The sequence below is a fragment of the Mizuhopecten yessoensis genome, unplaced genomic scaffold, assembly GCF_002113885.1.
Source record: "Mizuhopecten yessoensis strain PY_sf001 unplaced genomic scaffold, ASM211388v2 scaffold1411, whole genome shotgun sequence".
In the NCBI taxonomy this organism is placed as follows: Eukaryota; Metazoa; Mollusca; class Bivalvia; order Pectinida; family Pectinidae; genus Mizuhopecten; species Mizuhopecten yessoensis.
In genome coordinates, this window is record NW_018404033.1 from 106,695 (window position 1) to 122,693 (window position 15,999).

At 36.9% G+C, this 15,999-nt stretch overlaps 1 protein-coding gene across 1 annotated transcript in view; it reads left to right on the top strand.

Moving 5' to 3' along the window:
• The window catches only part of LOC110462016 (disks large homolog 5-like), a gene marked incomplete at its 3' end in the record, with an annotated part of 193,122 nt that overhangs the window by 57,824 nt on the left and 119,299 nt on the right, over positions 1-15,999 (top strand). Inside the window, exons 3-5 of the mRNA XM_021515790.1 lie at positions 1,315-2,691; positions 6,315-6,531; positions 13,639-13,774. Coding sequence (XP_021371465.1) covers positions 1,315-2,691; positions 6,315-6,531; positions 13,639-13,774 — 1,730 coding nt within the window. The remainder of the gene's footprint in view (positions 1-1,314; positions 2,692-6,314; positions 6,532-13,638; positions 13,775-15,999) is intronic.

Genomic DNA, 15,999 nt, shown 5'->3' on the forward strand with positions numbered 1-15,999 from the left:
ATTCTTTAAAATCCTTCTTCTTCTGTAGGAATGAAAGGATTTGTTCCATATTTACTCAGAAGCATCCTTGGGTAAAGGGGAACCAATTTTGTATAAATCGTGGGTGTGGTACCCCAGGGGCCTGAGGGGCGGGGCCCAATAGGGGAAACATAACAAATTCTTTAAAATCCTTCTCCTTCTGTAGGAATGAAAGGATTTGTTCCATATTTGGTCTGAAGCATCCTTGGGACAAGGGGAACCAATTTTGTATACCCCGTGGATCTGGCCCCCCAGGTGCCTGAGGGACGGGGCCCAATATGAGAAACATAGCAAATTATTTTTTTAAATCCTTATTCTTCTTCTTCTGTAGGAATGAAAGGATTTGGTCCATATTTGGTGTGGAACATCCTTGGGTAAAGGTGAACCAATTTTGTTTAAATGATGGGTGTGGCCCCCCTGGGACCTGAGTGGTGGGGCCAAATAGGGGAAATAGATGTAAATCTTCAAAATCCTTCTTCCTCGGTAGAAATTACAGGATTTTGTCCATATTTGATCTGAATCATTCTTGGGTGAAGGGGAACCAATTTTGTATAAACGGTGTGTCTGAACCCCCTGTAGGCAGAGAGGCGGGGCCGAATAGGGAAAATAGAGGTAAAACCTTTAAAATCCTTCTTCTACATGGGATTAAGGGATTTTATCCTAATTTAGTCTGGAGCATCCTTGGGCCAAGGGGACTCAATTTTGTATTAGCAGTAGGTGTGGTCTCCGAGGGGGGCAGAAGGGCGTGCCCAATAGGAGAAATAGAGGTAAAACCTTTAAAATCCTTCTCCGACCATCAGGATTAAGGGAATTTATCCTTATGTAGTGTGGAGCATCCTTGCGTGACGGTGACTCAATTTTGTATCATTGGTGGGTATGACCCCCATAGGTGAGCGATACAGGCCCTCTGGGCCTCTTGTTTGGCATGAGATGATTAAGATCATGCTTCTGACCCACCCCTGGTAACTTCATAACATTAAAATGATTTAGATGCCCACCTCTTAATCATATATGAAATTCCAGACATGAAAAATGAACACAATCATGCTCTCAGAATTGGCCTTAGGTGTGCCCCACCGTAAGGGGCTTATAGTCCCTGGCTCATAACATGGAAACATTTGGATTCTTCAATACACAATTGTCTAGCATGGAAATAGGGACATATCTTACCAATGACCAGTATAATAAGTAAGTTGACTGCAGATATCTAATTATTTTTGTTCCCTAGAGTATGTTATTATTGTGTTTTAACTGTATAACATTTGTGCAATAATTGGAGCTTTGTATATTTTACAGAGACACAGGATCTGGATGGTGGTAAGACATACACACGAATCATACCTTCTCATGAGTATGACCTTCACGAGAGTGCCTACCCAACAATAGCTGGCCAGGATAAACATAAGAACTCCAAGTCCCAGCTTGAGAGACATCATCCAACAATGAACCGTGACGGCCAACAATCCGACCACCATCGCGACTATGACCGCCTTAAAGCCCAATGTGAACATGCAATGAAGGAACTGCAGTCATTGAAACGGACACAGACAGACATGGAGAAACGATACGACCAAACACATAAGGAGCTGGAGAATTATAGTCAAAAATATCGATCTGTCCTCAGCCAGCTCCAGCATGCCAGAGATGAGAACACACACATCAAGTCCCAGTCTTTGGAGTTTGAGCGGGAGAAACAGCAGCTAGACCAAGAGATTCTCAGCCTTAGGAGTCTGCATGAAGAAGATAAACAAGAATTGTCTGACTTACGCAAACAGCTCCGTGAGGTAATCAATGAGAGTGGCTCAAGTGAAGTCCTTAACAAAATGTATGACTGTGCTCAGGACAAATATGAAGGAATTCGAGCAGATTATGAGGCACTTCGGGAGCGCTACACAGAACTTAGGTCCCTGAATTTAGAAACAACCAGCAAACTTGAACATCTGAGGGATGATAACATGAAGATGCAAAAAAAGTTGGAAAGTATGCGTATGGATCAGGAGTCCGTTATCATGGAAAGAAACGCTCTTAAAAAGCAGTGTACAGGAGCTATACGTAACTGGGACCAAGTCATTCATGAACGGGATCAGCTCAAAGAGGAAATGTCAAAAGTCACCGAACAGAGGGATGAACTAATGAAAGGCTCAAACCAAATCTTATTTAAATTGGAATCTGCTTGTAAGGAGAGAGACGCTGCTAAATCTGAGCACAGTCTCGTAATGGCAGAGCGGGCGTCAGTTCTTAACGATTACGACCGATTACAGGAAAGAGTTACTGAGTACAGTCGTAAGAACGAGGCTCTCGAAAAGGAGAAAAAAGGTGCTTTGACAGAATTAGAAAATTTGAAACACGAATTGATGACATCGATACAGGAAAGAGACAAAGCTATCAAGGAACGTAAAGAATTGCTGAATAAATATAGTGATGTTCGCTCTAAAAATGACCAGCTGGAGGGTCAACGTGAGGACTTTCGCAAGGATTGGCAGATGGTGATGCAGGAACGGGATGTTGCGAGGAAAGAACGACATGAGGCAATTCAAGATAGAGATAGGATTTTAAGGGAAACATATGAACGGGAACGCTGTCAGAAGGAAAAGGCAGAGGAGATGGACCAGGTATCCAAGGAAACAGAAATGCTGAAGCGAACAATTGAGAAACTGCAGCGGGAGCTGAGAGGTAAGGTTTGTTGTGTAGAAACTTTTGAGACATGAGCTGAGCATGCTGGTGCTGAGTTTGAACAGTGAATAAATTTTTATAAATGAATTGGAATGTTATTTATAAATTAACTTGTTAAATCTCAATGTTATTTCTACATTACCTTGTTAAATCTCAATGTTATTTCTACATTACCTTGTTAAATCTCAATGTTATTTCTACATTACCTTGTTAAATCTCAATGTTATTTCTACATTACCTTGTTAAATCTCAATGTTATTTCTACATTACCTTGTTAAATCTCAATGTTATTTCTACATTACCTTGTTAAATCTCAATGTTATTTCTACATTACCTTGTTAAATCTCAATGTTATTTCTACATTACCTTGTTAAATCTCAATGTTATTTCTACATTACCTTGTTAAATCTCAATGTTATTTCTACATTACCTTGTTAAATCTCAATGTTATTTCTACATTACCTTGTTAAATCTCAATGTTATTTCTACATTACCTTGTTAAATCTCATTGTTATTTCTACATTACCTTGTTAAATCTCAATGTTATTTCTACATTACCTTGTTAAATCTCAATGTTATTTCTACATTACCTTGTTAAATCTCAATGTTATTTCTACATTACCTTGTTAAATCTCAATGTTATTTCTACATTACCTTGTTAAATCTCAATGTTATTTCTACATTACCTTGTTAAATCTCAATGTTATTTCTACATTACCTTGTTAAATCTCAATGTTATTTCTACATTACCTTGTTAAATCTCAATGTTATTTCTACATTACCTTGTTAAATCTCAATGTTATTTCTACATTACCTTGTTAAATCTCAATGTTATTTCTACATTACCTTGTTAAATCTCAATGTTATTTCTACATTACCTTGTTAAATCTCAATGTTATTTCTACATTACCTTGTTAAATCTCAATGTTATTTCTACATTACCTTGTTAAATCTCAATGTTATTTCTACATTACCTTGTTAAATCTCAATGTTATTTCTACATTACCTTGTTAAATCTCAATGTTATTTCTACATTACCTTGTTAAATCTCAATGTTATTTCTACATTACCTTGTTAAATCTCAATGTTATTTCTACATTACCTTGTTAAATCTCAATGTTATTTCTACATTACCTTGTTAAATCTCAATGTTATTTCTACATTACCTTGTTAAATCTCAATGTTATTTCTACATTACCTTGTTAAATCTCATTGTTATTTCTACATTACCTTGTTAAATCTCAATGTTATTTCTACATTACCTTGTTAAATATCATTGTTATTTCTACATTACCTTGTTAAATCTCAATGTTATTTCTACATTACCTTGTTAAATTTCAATGTTATTTCTACATTACCTTGTTAAATCTCAATGTTATTCCTACATTACCTTGTTAAATTTCAATGTTATTTCTACATTACCTTGTTAAATTTCAATGTTATTTCTACATTACCTTGTTAAATTTCATTGTTATTCCTACATTATCTTGTTAAATCTCAATGTTATTCCTACATTACCTTGTTTAATCTCAATGTTATTTCTACATTACCTTGTTAAATCTCATTGTTATTCCTACATTACCTTGTTTAATCTCAATGTTATTTCTGCATTACCTTGTTAAATCTCATGTTTTGAGCTGACCTGTCCCAAACGGCCAAATGAGCTTATGCCTTGGTGCAGTATCCATCGTCCATCTGTCTTTAGTTGTCCATTCAGTGTCAACTTTAAACGACATCTTCTCAGCAATTAACAGGCCAAAGGGGATGATATTTGGCTAGTAGCATGCTGCGATAAAGTCATTCCAAGTTTGTTCAAATGAATGACCTTCACACACTGCTGGGTCTACTGAATAAGCAAAAGTCTTAAGGTGATGATATTTGGCCTATCAGGCTGTGATGAAAGGCTATTATATGTTTGTTCAAATGAAAGACCTTCAAACAAGTTAAAGGTCACAGGGTCAAATGTATTCAAAACATTTTGACAAAATCTTGAATAACCAAAAGGCCTAGGGTGATAATATTTAGCTGGGCTAAGGGATGATTAGGTTTTTAGCTCACCTGGCCCAAAGGGCCATGTCGGGCCAAGTGAGCTTATGGCATGGTGCGGCATCCGTCGTTCGTCCGGTGTCAACTTTTTACTTTAAACAACTTCTTCTGAATAACCAAACTGCCCAGGGAGATGATATTTGGCCAGTAGCATGCTTGGGTGGTGGGCTACCAAGTTTGTTCAAATGAATGACCTTCAATTATATTCAAGGTCACAGGGGTCAAATATGTTAAAAACTTTAAACAACTTCTTCTGAATAACCAAAATGCCCAGGGTGATGATATTTGGCCAGTAGCATGCTGGGGTAAAGGTCTATCAAATTTGTTCAAATGAATGGCCTTCACCTATATTCAAGGTCACAGGGGTCAAATATGTGAAAAACATTAAGCAACTTCTTCTGAATAACCAAAATGCACAGGGTGATGATATTTGGCCAGTAGCATGCTAAGATGAAGGGCTACAAAGTTTGTTCAAATGAATGAACTTCACCCATATTCAAGGTCACAGGGGTCAAATATGTTAAAATCTTTTAAACAACTTCTCAATAACCAAAATGCCGGGGTGATGATATTTTGTCAGTAGCATACTAGGATCAAGGGCTACCAAGTTTGTTTAAATGTATGACCTTGAATCATATTCAAGGTCACAAGGAGCAAATATGTTCAAAATATTTAAACAATTTGTTCTGAATAACCAAAATACTCAGGATGTTGATATTTAGTCAATAGCATGCTGGGATAAAGGAATACTATGTTTGTTGAAGTGAATGACTTTGACTTATATTCAAGGTCACAGGGGTCAAATTTGTTTAAAATCTTTAAACAACCTCTTCTGAATAACCATGGGTCCCAGGATGTTGATACTTTGCAAGTTGCATCCTGAGATGAAAGGCTATAAAATTTGTTCAACATAATGACTTTGTTCGACTTTCAATCACAGGGGTGAAATGTTTTTAAAAAAAATAACAGGTTCTTTTGAATGAATTTTAATCATAAATACTGATATTTTGCCTGTAGCTTTATTTTAGATCACTTTTAAGGTTACAAGTGTGAGTTTTATACCAGGTGAGCGATGCAGGTCCATTGGGCCTCTTGTTCTGTGACAGATATAAATGTAGGCTACATAACTTATACCTTTTCTGTGACAGATGAAAATGTACAGCTACATAACTTATATCTTTTCTGTGACAGATATAAATGTACAGCTACATAAGTTATACCTTTTCTGTGACAGATGTAAATGTACAGCTACATAACTTATACCTTTTCTGGGACAGATGTAAATGTACAGCTACATCACTTATATCATTTCTGTGACAGATATAAGTGTACAGCTACATAAGTTATCCCTTTTCTGTGACAGATATAAATGCACAGCTACATAACTTATACCTGTTCTGTGACAGATATAAATGTAGGCTACATAACTTATACCTGTTCTGTGACAGATATAACTGTACAGCTACATAACTTATATCTTTTCTGTGACAGATATAAATGCACAGCTACATAAGTCATACCTTTTCTGTGACAGATATAAATGTACAGCTACATAACTTACACCTTTTCTGTGACAGATGCAAACCATGAGGTGGAGTCTTCTAACATGTCACGAGACTGGGCCCTCCGTGAGCGTGACAAGATTGTGCAGGAACGAGACAGCATTCGGACGCTCTGCGACAGTCTGCGGCATGAACGTGATAGAGCTGTCAGTGACAAAGCCAAGACCCTGCGTGACTTTGATGATCTTAAGAAACAGAAGAGCGAGGCATGCAAAGAGCTAAAGGAAACAAGGCATGAACTGTTAAATTCATTTTTAATTAGAAAATTTGTGGGAGAGAGAGAGAGAGAGATGGAGGGGGATGCAGACTGTCCTTGTGCCAACCAGATTTAGTATGCAATTACATCTTGGGATGGTGTAGTGTCAAGTAAAAAAGTAAGGTCACTGTGACCTATGCTTTGATCTTTGACCTTTTCCTTTGAAACAAGTTTGTCAGGTTTTGAGCTCACCTGGTCCGAAGGACCAAGGTGAGCTTATGCCATACCGCAGCGTCCGTCGTCCGTCGTCCTGCGTCCGTCGTCCATCGTCCGTCGTCCGTCAACTTTACACTACTTGTCATGAACCACTGAGCGGATTTTAACAAAATTTGGTGTGGAGCAATCCTTCTTCTCCTGTAGGAATGAAAGGATTTGTTCCATATTTGGTGTGGAGCATCCTTGGGTAGTCAGGAACCAATTTTGTATAAACCATGGGTCTGGCTCACCAGGGGCCTGAGGGGCGCGGCCCAATAGGGGAAACATAGCAAATTATTCTTTAAAATCCTTCTTCTTCTGTAGGAATGAAAGGATTTGGTCCATCATTGGTGTGGAGCATCATTGGGTAGTGGGGAACCAATTTTGTATAATTGGTGGGTGTGGCCCCCCTGGGACCTGAGGGGTGGGGCCCAATAGGGGAAATAGACGTAAATCTTCAAAATCCTTCTTCTTCAGTAGGAATGGCAGGATTTTGTCCATTTTTGGTCTGAAGCATTCTTGGGTGAAGGGGAAGCAATTTCGTATAAACGGTGTGTCTGACTCCGCTGGAGGCAGAGAGGTGGGGCCCAATAGGGAAAATAGAGGTAAATCCTTTAAAATCTTTCTTCTACCATAGGGATTAAGGGATTTTATCCTAATTTAGTCTGGAGCATCCTTTGGCCAAGGGGACTCAATTTTGTATTAGCAGTAGGTGTGGTCTCCGAGGGGGGCAGAAGGGAGGGGCCCAATAGGTAAAATAGAGGTAAAACCTTTAAAATCCTTCTCCGACCATCGGGATTAAGGAATTTTATCCTTATTTAGTGTGGAGCATCCTTGGGTGAGGGTGACTCAATTTTGTATAATTGGTGGGTATGACCCCCGTAGGGGTATAGGGGTGGGGCTCTGTTTGAAGTTTGTTCTCTATATCTCAAGTACTGGATGGATCTTTCTGAAATTTCATATGTACTAACAGCACCTACCATGGAGTGCTATATCTTTACTCCATACCAATTACTTTAATTATATTCAGGTGAGTGATACAGGCCCTCTGGGCCTCTTGTTTAGGTGAATTATCACACACTAAGTTGTGCCCCACTAGATACAGAGTTATAGCCCTTTGTTCATTTTCAATGCGCAAGTTTTACAGGGAATAACCTATTTGCTATTTCAACTCCATCCATAAACTATTCCTGACTTGTTGGTCTGGTAAAGTGTCATATACTAAAATGGGCCTGGCTTATTGATCTGGTAAAGTGTCATATACTAAAATGGGCCTGGCATCTATAACAAATGTCAGAATTACAACCCTTCGCTTTCAATACCACATGTTTGTCTGCAGCATTGATTTATCACATACATTCTCCAAACTTGATATACATTCTCCAAACTTGATATATATTCTCCAAACTTGATATACATTCTCCAAACTTGATATACATACAGATTTTAATTTATCACATACATTCTTTAAACTTGCAATACATACATATTTCAAATTATCACATACATTTTCCAAACTTGATATACATACAGATTTTAATTTATCACAAATACATTCTCAAATCTTGCTCTGCTTAAAGATTTTAGGGAGTCAGATTGTTGAACAATAAATAAGGGCTACTTGTATAGAGTAATGGCCATTTGCTCAGTTTTTAGCTGGTCTATTCAAAGAATAGGAGGGGCTATAGCAGTACCCACGGCGTCCCACTTGGTTAAAGTTTTTGGGCAAGCTGTGTTTTGGTGTTTAACTCAACTGTTAATTAATTTTACATTGTAATATGGTTACAGCGATTGCTTGGAGGTTCATTAGCAACAAATTGGACCATATTTGCTCATTATTGGTCCGAAACACAAGTCTTTTAGAATTTGTTGAAGTTTTTGGGCAAGTTCCACAGGTTAAAGTTTTAGGGCAAGTTCTAATTCTTTTGAAAGTACTGGGCAGATTTCAACCAAATTTGGCAGGAAGCATCTTTAGGGGAAGGCAATTCAAGATTGGCAGAGCCAAAAGGGGTAAATTTGACAGTATGCCTTTAAAGAGGAGACTGTTTGGCAGATTCCAACCAAATTTGACAGGGAGCATCTTTAGGGGAAGGCAATTCAGGATTGGCTGGGCCAAAAGGGTACATTTTACGGTATGCCTTTAAATGACATTGCCTCTAAAAGTACTATGCAGATTTCAACCAAATATGGCAGGAAGCATCCTGAGGGGAAGGGGATTCAAGATGGTACAAACCCTGATCCCCCCCAGGGGACAGGTGGGCGGGGCCCTAAGGGGAAAATTTGACGGTTTCCCTTTAAACAACATCTCCTCCAGGTTAGGAACTTGAAACTTTAAGTCATGGTAGATATATGTATGGGGAAGCGACAACACTTTAGGATTTTTGATATGACCCATAGGAGCAGGGCCAGAAGGGGTAGGGTCATGGGGGTCAAATTTTATTTTCTATTTAATATAGTCTTATAGCATATCTTATCAAACATAATCATGAGTTCTACATTTTAAAGCAAACTTTTTTGAGGGATAAGGGGTAACTTTTTCTACACTGTTTGAGGTAGGAACTTGAAATATTTACACATTGTACATTTACGTATAGAGAAGTGCATAACACTTTCTGAGGGCAACCTTTGAGACTGGTCGGATAAACAACATGGCCGATAGGCAGCCATTTTGGATTTTGATAGTGAGTTTGTTATTGCTATTTCTCGGGAAGTACTTGAGATATCCATCTCAAATTTCATATGTAGGGCTTCCTTGGCCTGTAGTTGTGCATGTTAAATTTTTAGACTGATCAGATGTAGAAAATGGCCGATGGGCCACTATAGTGGATTGTGACATTAAAGGTTTGTTATGGCTATTTCTCAGGAGGAGCTGGAGGGATCTTTCCCAAATTTGTTATGTAGGCTCCCCTAGGTCTTGTTTATATTTAATTTTGAGAATGATTAGAAAAACAAAATGGCCAACAGGCAGCCATCTTGGATTTTGACATTGAAGGTTTGTTATCGCTATTTGAAGTAGTGGAGAGATCTTTCTCACATCTTATATGTAGGTTCCCTTAGGTCCTTACTTGTGTATATAAACTTTTGAGACTGATCAGATAAACAAAATGGCAGACAGGCAGACATCTTGGATTTTGACAGTGAAGGTTTGTTATTGCTATTACTCAGGAAATACTGGAGAGATCTTTCTTAATTTTTTATGTAGGTTCCCCTTGGTATGAAGTTGTGCATACTTTCTTATGAGACTGATTGAATAAACAAATCTTTGATTTTGACAGTTAACTCATTCACCCCTGAAATTTCATAATGAACTATTCCAACCTTTGAATTGGCAGAGTTCATATGTGTCTTCAGGGGTGAATGAGTTAAGGTTTGTTAATGCTATTTCCGAGGAAGTACTGGAGTTTTTTTTCTCAAATTCTATTTACTTTTTAAACTGATCAGTTAAACAAAATGGCTTACCGACAGCCATCTTCGATTTTTGACATCGAAGGTTTGTTCTTTCTCAAATTTGATATGTAGGTTCCCCTTGATCCCTCGTTGTGCATGTTATATTTTGAGACTGATCATAAAATCAAAATGACTAAATGGCTAAAGGAAGAACTAAACAGATCTTTCTCATATTGCAATGATCAATTCTATTTTTTCTAGTACTGTACTAGTAAATATGTGAAATGACAAACTCACTTTGAAGGTTGGTTTTCATACACATCAGTACTAAGTTTAGATCAAAAGTTACCTCAAGGTGCATTTACGGTTCACATGACTCGATCAAACAGATTAGAGGAAAGAAGAGAAAAGATCGAACTGACAAAACTAATGAAGATGGTACAAAGGTGAGCGCCAAGATCCCTCTGGGATCTCTTGTTGATATAACCCCTGGGCCGGCTAGGCTAGGGCCATGGGGATCAAATATTTAAAAAAAAAATGAAAAAAAAATGAGAGAGAGTCTTATTATGAAAGTGAACAAATTTAATATCGTAGGACTGACATGGGTTTAAAAAGATAAAATTATACAGTACATTTCACTTTATATCACGCCGCTTAATGTCAATTTTCGGTTATTATCATGTTTTCTTGATGCACTGTTTTCCCTGCTATATAATCTATGGAATTAAATCTTTTATTATTACTTCTTTTTATATCATTTTCGCTTTATATCACTTTATTTTGGCCACTGTCACAAAAAATAATTGGTAAATTATTGTAAGAATCAATTATTTATGCCCCCGGGATCTGGTATCACACCTGGATGCGTGATGTAAACAACATCAAAACCTAACAGCGTCTTTTTCAAACATGGCTGACTGCGGAACAATAGATCGACCAAACTTACCGGTAGGGTCCACAAATCGGTATGGCAACCTGTTTTAAGCCTGATAAATAGATCTGTGTTAGAAATGAATCACTGATGTATTGAAACGCGAGTGTTTGTTTCATCTTTAACTACTGCTCAATTATCGAGTTAACGTTACACATTAAGTGACCGTTACGTAGGCCTACAAATGGTTTCTGTGAGGGACTCGATGTTGTTACAATAAAGAATAGCATTTCACTTAAATGCTTCATCTAATAAGCGATGTAAATAATAAAACCTTAGCAAGTTTCACATAATTTGATCGCTTTTGTTAAGCCGCTTTTGGCGAGAGCCGAGCGGCTTATTAATTCTGTCCAGAGAACAAAATGACGGACCCACATCCGTTCGGGGTGCGTGCGCATAATTCAGTCTTGCATGCTTCCGCTATATAGTTTCTTTATCGTAAATAGAAAGTAGAATCTCTGACACTCACCTGTGGGTTACATTAAGTCTTCTGATACTCTTCTCCAAATAATAATCCATACTTTAAATAATTGCTGAAAACAAAATGTTCATCTCCGGTGCATTCTACGAGTGTTGTGGTGGTGAAATTTGTGCACTAGGTTTGAGCGTTTTAGCAACTCGGATTGTGGTCTGAGGAGTGTTACGCGTGTGAAACACATATGATTCGAGAAAGCACATGTGAAGACGGTCAAGCATTGACGCTGTCTGTAGAAGGAAGAAGTAAATATATATACTTATAAACCGTATGAGTGATGAAGTATAACCTCTATTTTGATGTTTGAAACGGGAACGTAATATGACATATCGTGCTTAGGTTGATAACAGTAATGGCTCCGAGATGAGACGATATGTGAACTGTGTATGCATTTCTGTAACACAGCATGCTATTTCTGGTGTATTGATTTATGAAAGTGTAACAATTTAAGAACATGACACAACAGCCGCGCCGTGTCAAAATAGTATCCAATTGGGTGTAAGGGAAATAACTCTTACGTTGTTAAAGTCACATTGAGAAATATAATTCAAATATATTCCAAGAACATTTGTGAGATTTTGTATATTCAATGACGGTAAATATAGTCGCTACATATATTAATAATTATTATTAATATGAATAAAAAATAAATAAAAAAGAAGGAGTACAATGTCTCTTTTCTCCATGCATGTTTTCCCGCTACTTGTTAATTATCCTTCATTTCACAAGCACAAAATGCACCTACTCTTTATTATCCATTCACCGATTGCCATTCTGCACGTAAATACTCATGTCACATCATTGGAGGATGCTATTTAATGAAAATTACAACAATGCGTCACACTTAAAGAGGGTGAAAAAAGAGGAGAGGGAGAAATGTTTTTAAGGCATCATTTAAGAGGCGATTGATTTTGAAAATCCCAAAGGCAACATCATCACATGACCTGATTTTCAATTAGTAGAATACAGAACACATATCTGAGGTATTATAGTAGATATTGATGCTCAGTGTGTTACTGAAGCAATCAAATTTAAAGTGGTGAGCGGCTTTAATGTCACACTGACATAATTCTAGTTTTGTTTTTAAAATTATCCAAACGACATCAAACACTGTACTGTAAATCCGATTCTTTAGCGGATATGGTTGCATTGCTCTACTATAAATGTGAAAAATAAAATAAACGATTTGACTTTCAAACGCCAAGTTCATTTAACGTAATGTGTAGGTTTTGACTGAATCGCAAAATTGTATGAGATCTCGGAAAATACAGTGGACCCCATCATGACGTCGGCAGCTATGTCGTAATCAATAAATCGAACAATTCATTACCGTTTACATTGCAAATCATATTAAATGTTTAAATTTGAGCATATCATCGGATATACATTTCAGAATATAGATGTTCTAAGCTGATATTTGTTCGAATCCTTATATTTTGTTTCAAAATATCGTAAGCACAGTTTAGACCCATTTTCAATGGGGGTTTCTCTTCCTTTGTTTCACGGCATCTGATTGGTCGATAAATGTAGCTTTTTCACGTTCTCTGCACTCGCAGAAAACAATGTGAACTTGGAACGCATGATTGAAGTATCTTATTTACACAGATGTTTTAAAAATCAAAGCAATGAAAAGATTAAAGTAAATTTGTACAAACATGACATTCTTAACGACTTAATTCGGAGCAGATTATACACTAGCAGCCGACAACTAACATGTCAATCTAGGCTTATTTGGTCACGTACGATCGAAGAGCACTGCCGGAATTTAGCAAGGATTTTGGCTGCATATTTAAATAAAATAAATAGATAAAAAGCGATTACTTCACTGATAATAAAGAGAGTCGTGTTAGTTACATTTTTTTTTATTGAACTATCTTCTTTGTAATTCAATATCACTTGGACATTTAAATACGGTAATTTCTGGGTTTTGACACCTGAAATGGTCAGAAAAACATGTTTTCTCTTTATGTCATGTTCAGGTTAATATTACATTTTGTACTCAAGTCATTGCATCGCAGTACTTTGATTGCAAACTTTGTTGCACAGGACGTAGATCAAGTGAATTTTAACTTAATTCCCTTTTGATTTATTTCAGGGAGAAATATGAAAGTGTAATGGAAAAAGAAGCTCGTAAAAACCAACTGAATGGTATTGGCCACAACCACAGCCGAGACTCGGCTATTGATGCTGATCTCCAGGAGTGGGAGACAGAGGAGGTGATTGTTGACATTGTGAGTACAATGGTTGTTAACCCGGGGGTAGAGGGGCGAGGGCCAATAGGGGAACATGGAAATAAAGGATTAAATTCCTTCTCCTTTAGTATCATTTGAGAGATTTAACAAATTTTGTGTAGAGCATCATTGGACAAAGGTGACTCAATTTTGTATACACGTAGGGAGTGGCCGCCTTCAGGAAAATGTTTAAAATCCTTCTCCTTCAGTATGATTTGAGATATACTTTAACCAAATTTGGGCAAGAACATCACTTGGCAAGGAGGACTCAATTTGTTTTAACAGACAGTTTGGTCCTCGTTGGAGCAAAGGGGAAGTGTCCAGTGGGGGGAACATAGTAATAAATGTTTTCCTTCAGTTTCATTTGGAGGGATTGTAACCAAATTTTGTGTAGAGCATCCTTGGGCAAAGGGGACTCAATTTTATATAAATAGCGGTTTGCTTTAAGGGGGTGACAGAGAGGCGGGCCTAATAGGGCAAATTGAGGGAAATGTTTAAAATCCATCCTAATTCATTGGGGCAGAAAGAAGGGACCTAATGAGGGACAGGCATTGTAGACAGACAGAGCCAATATTTGGAAATTGTTGTTACATGTATAATTTTGGATGGTTGCTTGATTACCCAGGTAAGCGATACAGGCCCTCTGGGCCTCTTGTTTATTATATGAAATTAAGTCTTGTTATACTAAACTATAGGTTTGATTGAATATTGAGGAAGACATAATACTATTGATCAGTAAAAGGGACATTGTTGGGATGACCGAAGGGCATTTTTAGCCATCTGGCCCGAAGGTGAAGCCATGGTGAGGCGTCCATCGTCCGTCTGTCGTTCATCCGTCGTCCGGTCAATATTTTACTTTAAATAACTTCCTCTTTATAAACAAAATGCCCAGGGTGATGATATTTATTTGGACAGTAGCATGCTAGAATGAAGGGCTACCAAGTTTGTTTAAGTGAATGACCTTGATTATATTTGGCCATGGGGGTCGAATTGTTTAAAATCTTTTATTGACTTCTTCTGAATAACCATGAGTGCCAGAATGTTGATATTTGGCCAGTAGCATGTTTGGATGAAGGGCTATCAAGCTGTTACATATGAATGACCTTGACCCATTTTCGAGGTCACATTTAGTCAAATATGTTTAAACATTTAAATGACTCAATTTCAATAAACAAAAGGATAGGGTGGTAATGTTTTCCAAGTTGCATCCTGAGATGAAGGGCTATAAAATTTGTTCAACATAATGACCTTGTTCGACTTTCAAGGTCACAAGGGTGAAATGTTTTTAAATCTTTTAACAGGTTCTTTTGAATGACCTATACATTTTTATTTGTTTATTTTTTTTATTCAATTTTTATTTTTTTATAAACAACACATTTACACACAAAGCAACAAGCATACATAACATTGATTACAATTCCCTTCACAATGGACACCTCTTTACAAGAGACCAATTATATACTGTACACACATACATACACATACGTATACACCCTACATGCCCCCCGGGGGGGGGGGGGATTGCAAACTTTTCTTTATAGTATAATGATAATTATTCGTGTTATTTTATAAGAGAAGCCATTTTTCTACTTTATTAAGCAAGGCTATATTATTTTTGCAGTTTTTATGCTTAATTATCAAGATCTTATGATATTTAAGTTCAAAAAGAATGTGATTATTTAAACTTGTTATATTAAGTTCCATTTCTAGACATTTCATTTTAAAAATGTATTGTTTAATCAATAATAGGATAAGATTGTCCACTATCAAATCAGCATCCTTAGAACTGAATTGTCCAAATATAAATTCCTGTTTGTCAAAATTCAAATCAATATTACTGGTTGCAAGCAATTGTTTTAGTTCTCTCAAAATTTCACATACTTTACCACAATCCCAAAATAGATGTTCAATTGTTTCTGGAAATCTTTTACAAAAAGTACAAGTTGAATTTTGTTTTATTCCCATTTTTTGTAGGAGTGTGTTTGTAGTTAAGATTCTATGGTTAATTCGGTATTGAAGCCATCTTAATTTAGTACTTTCAGTAGTTTTAAAAGGACATGCATAAATCTTTATCCATAATTTGTCCTGAATGTTAAAAACCGTAGACCATTTCCTTTGTGACGTGGGTTTTGTATCATTTCGGCATAAAACAGCATAAATATCCTGTGCCCCTTTAGTCCTCCTTAATATAATATTAAGATTTAAAGGTATATTAGGTAAACAAA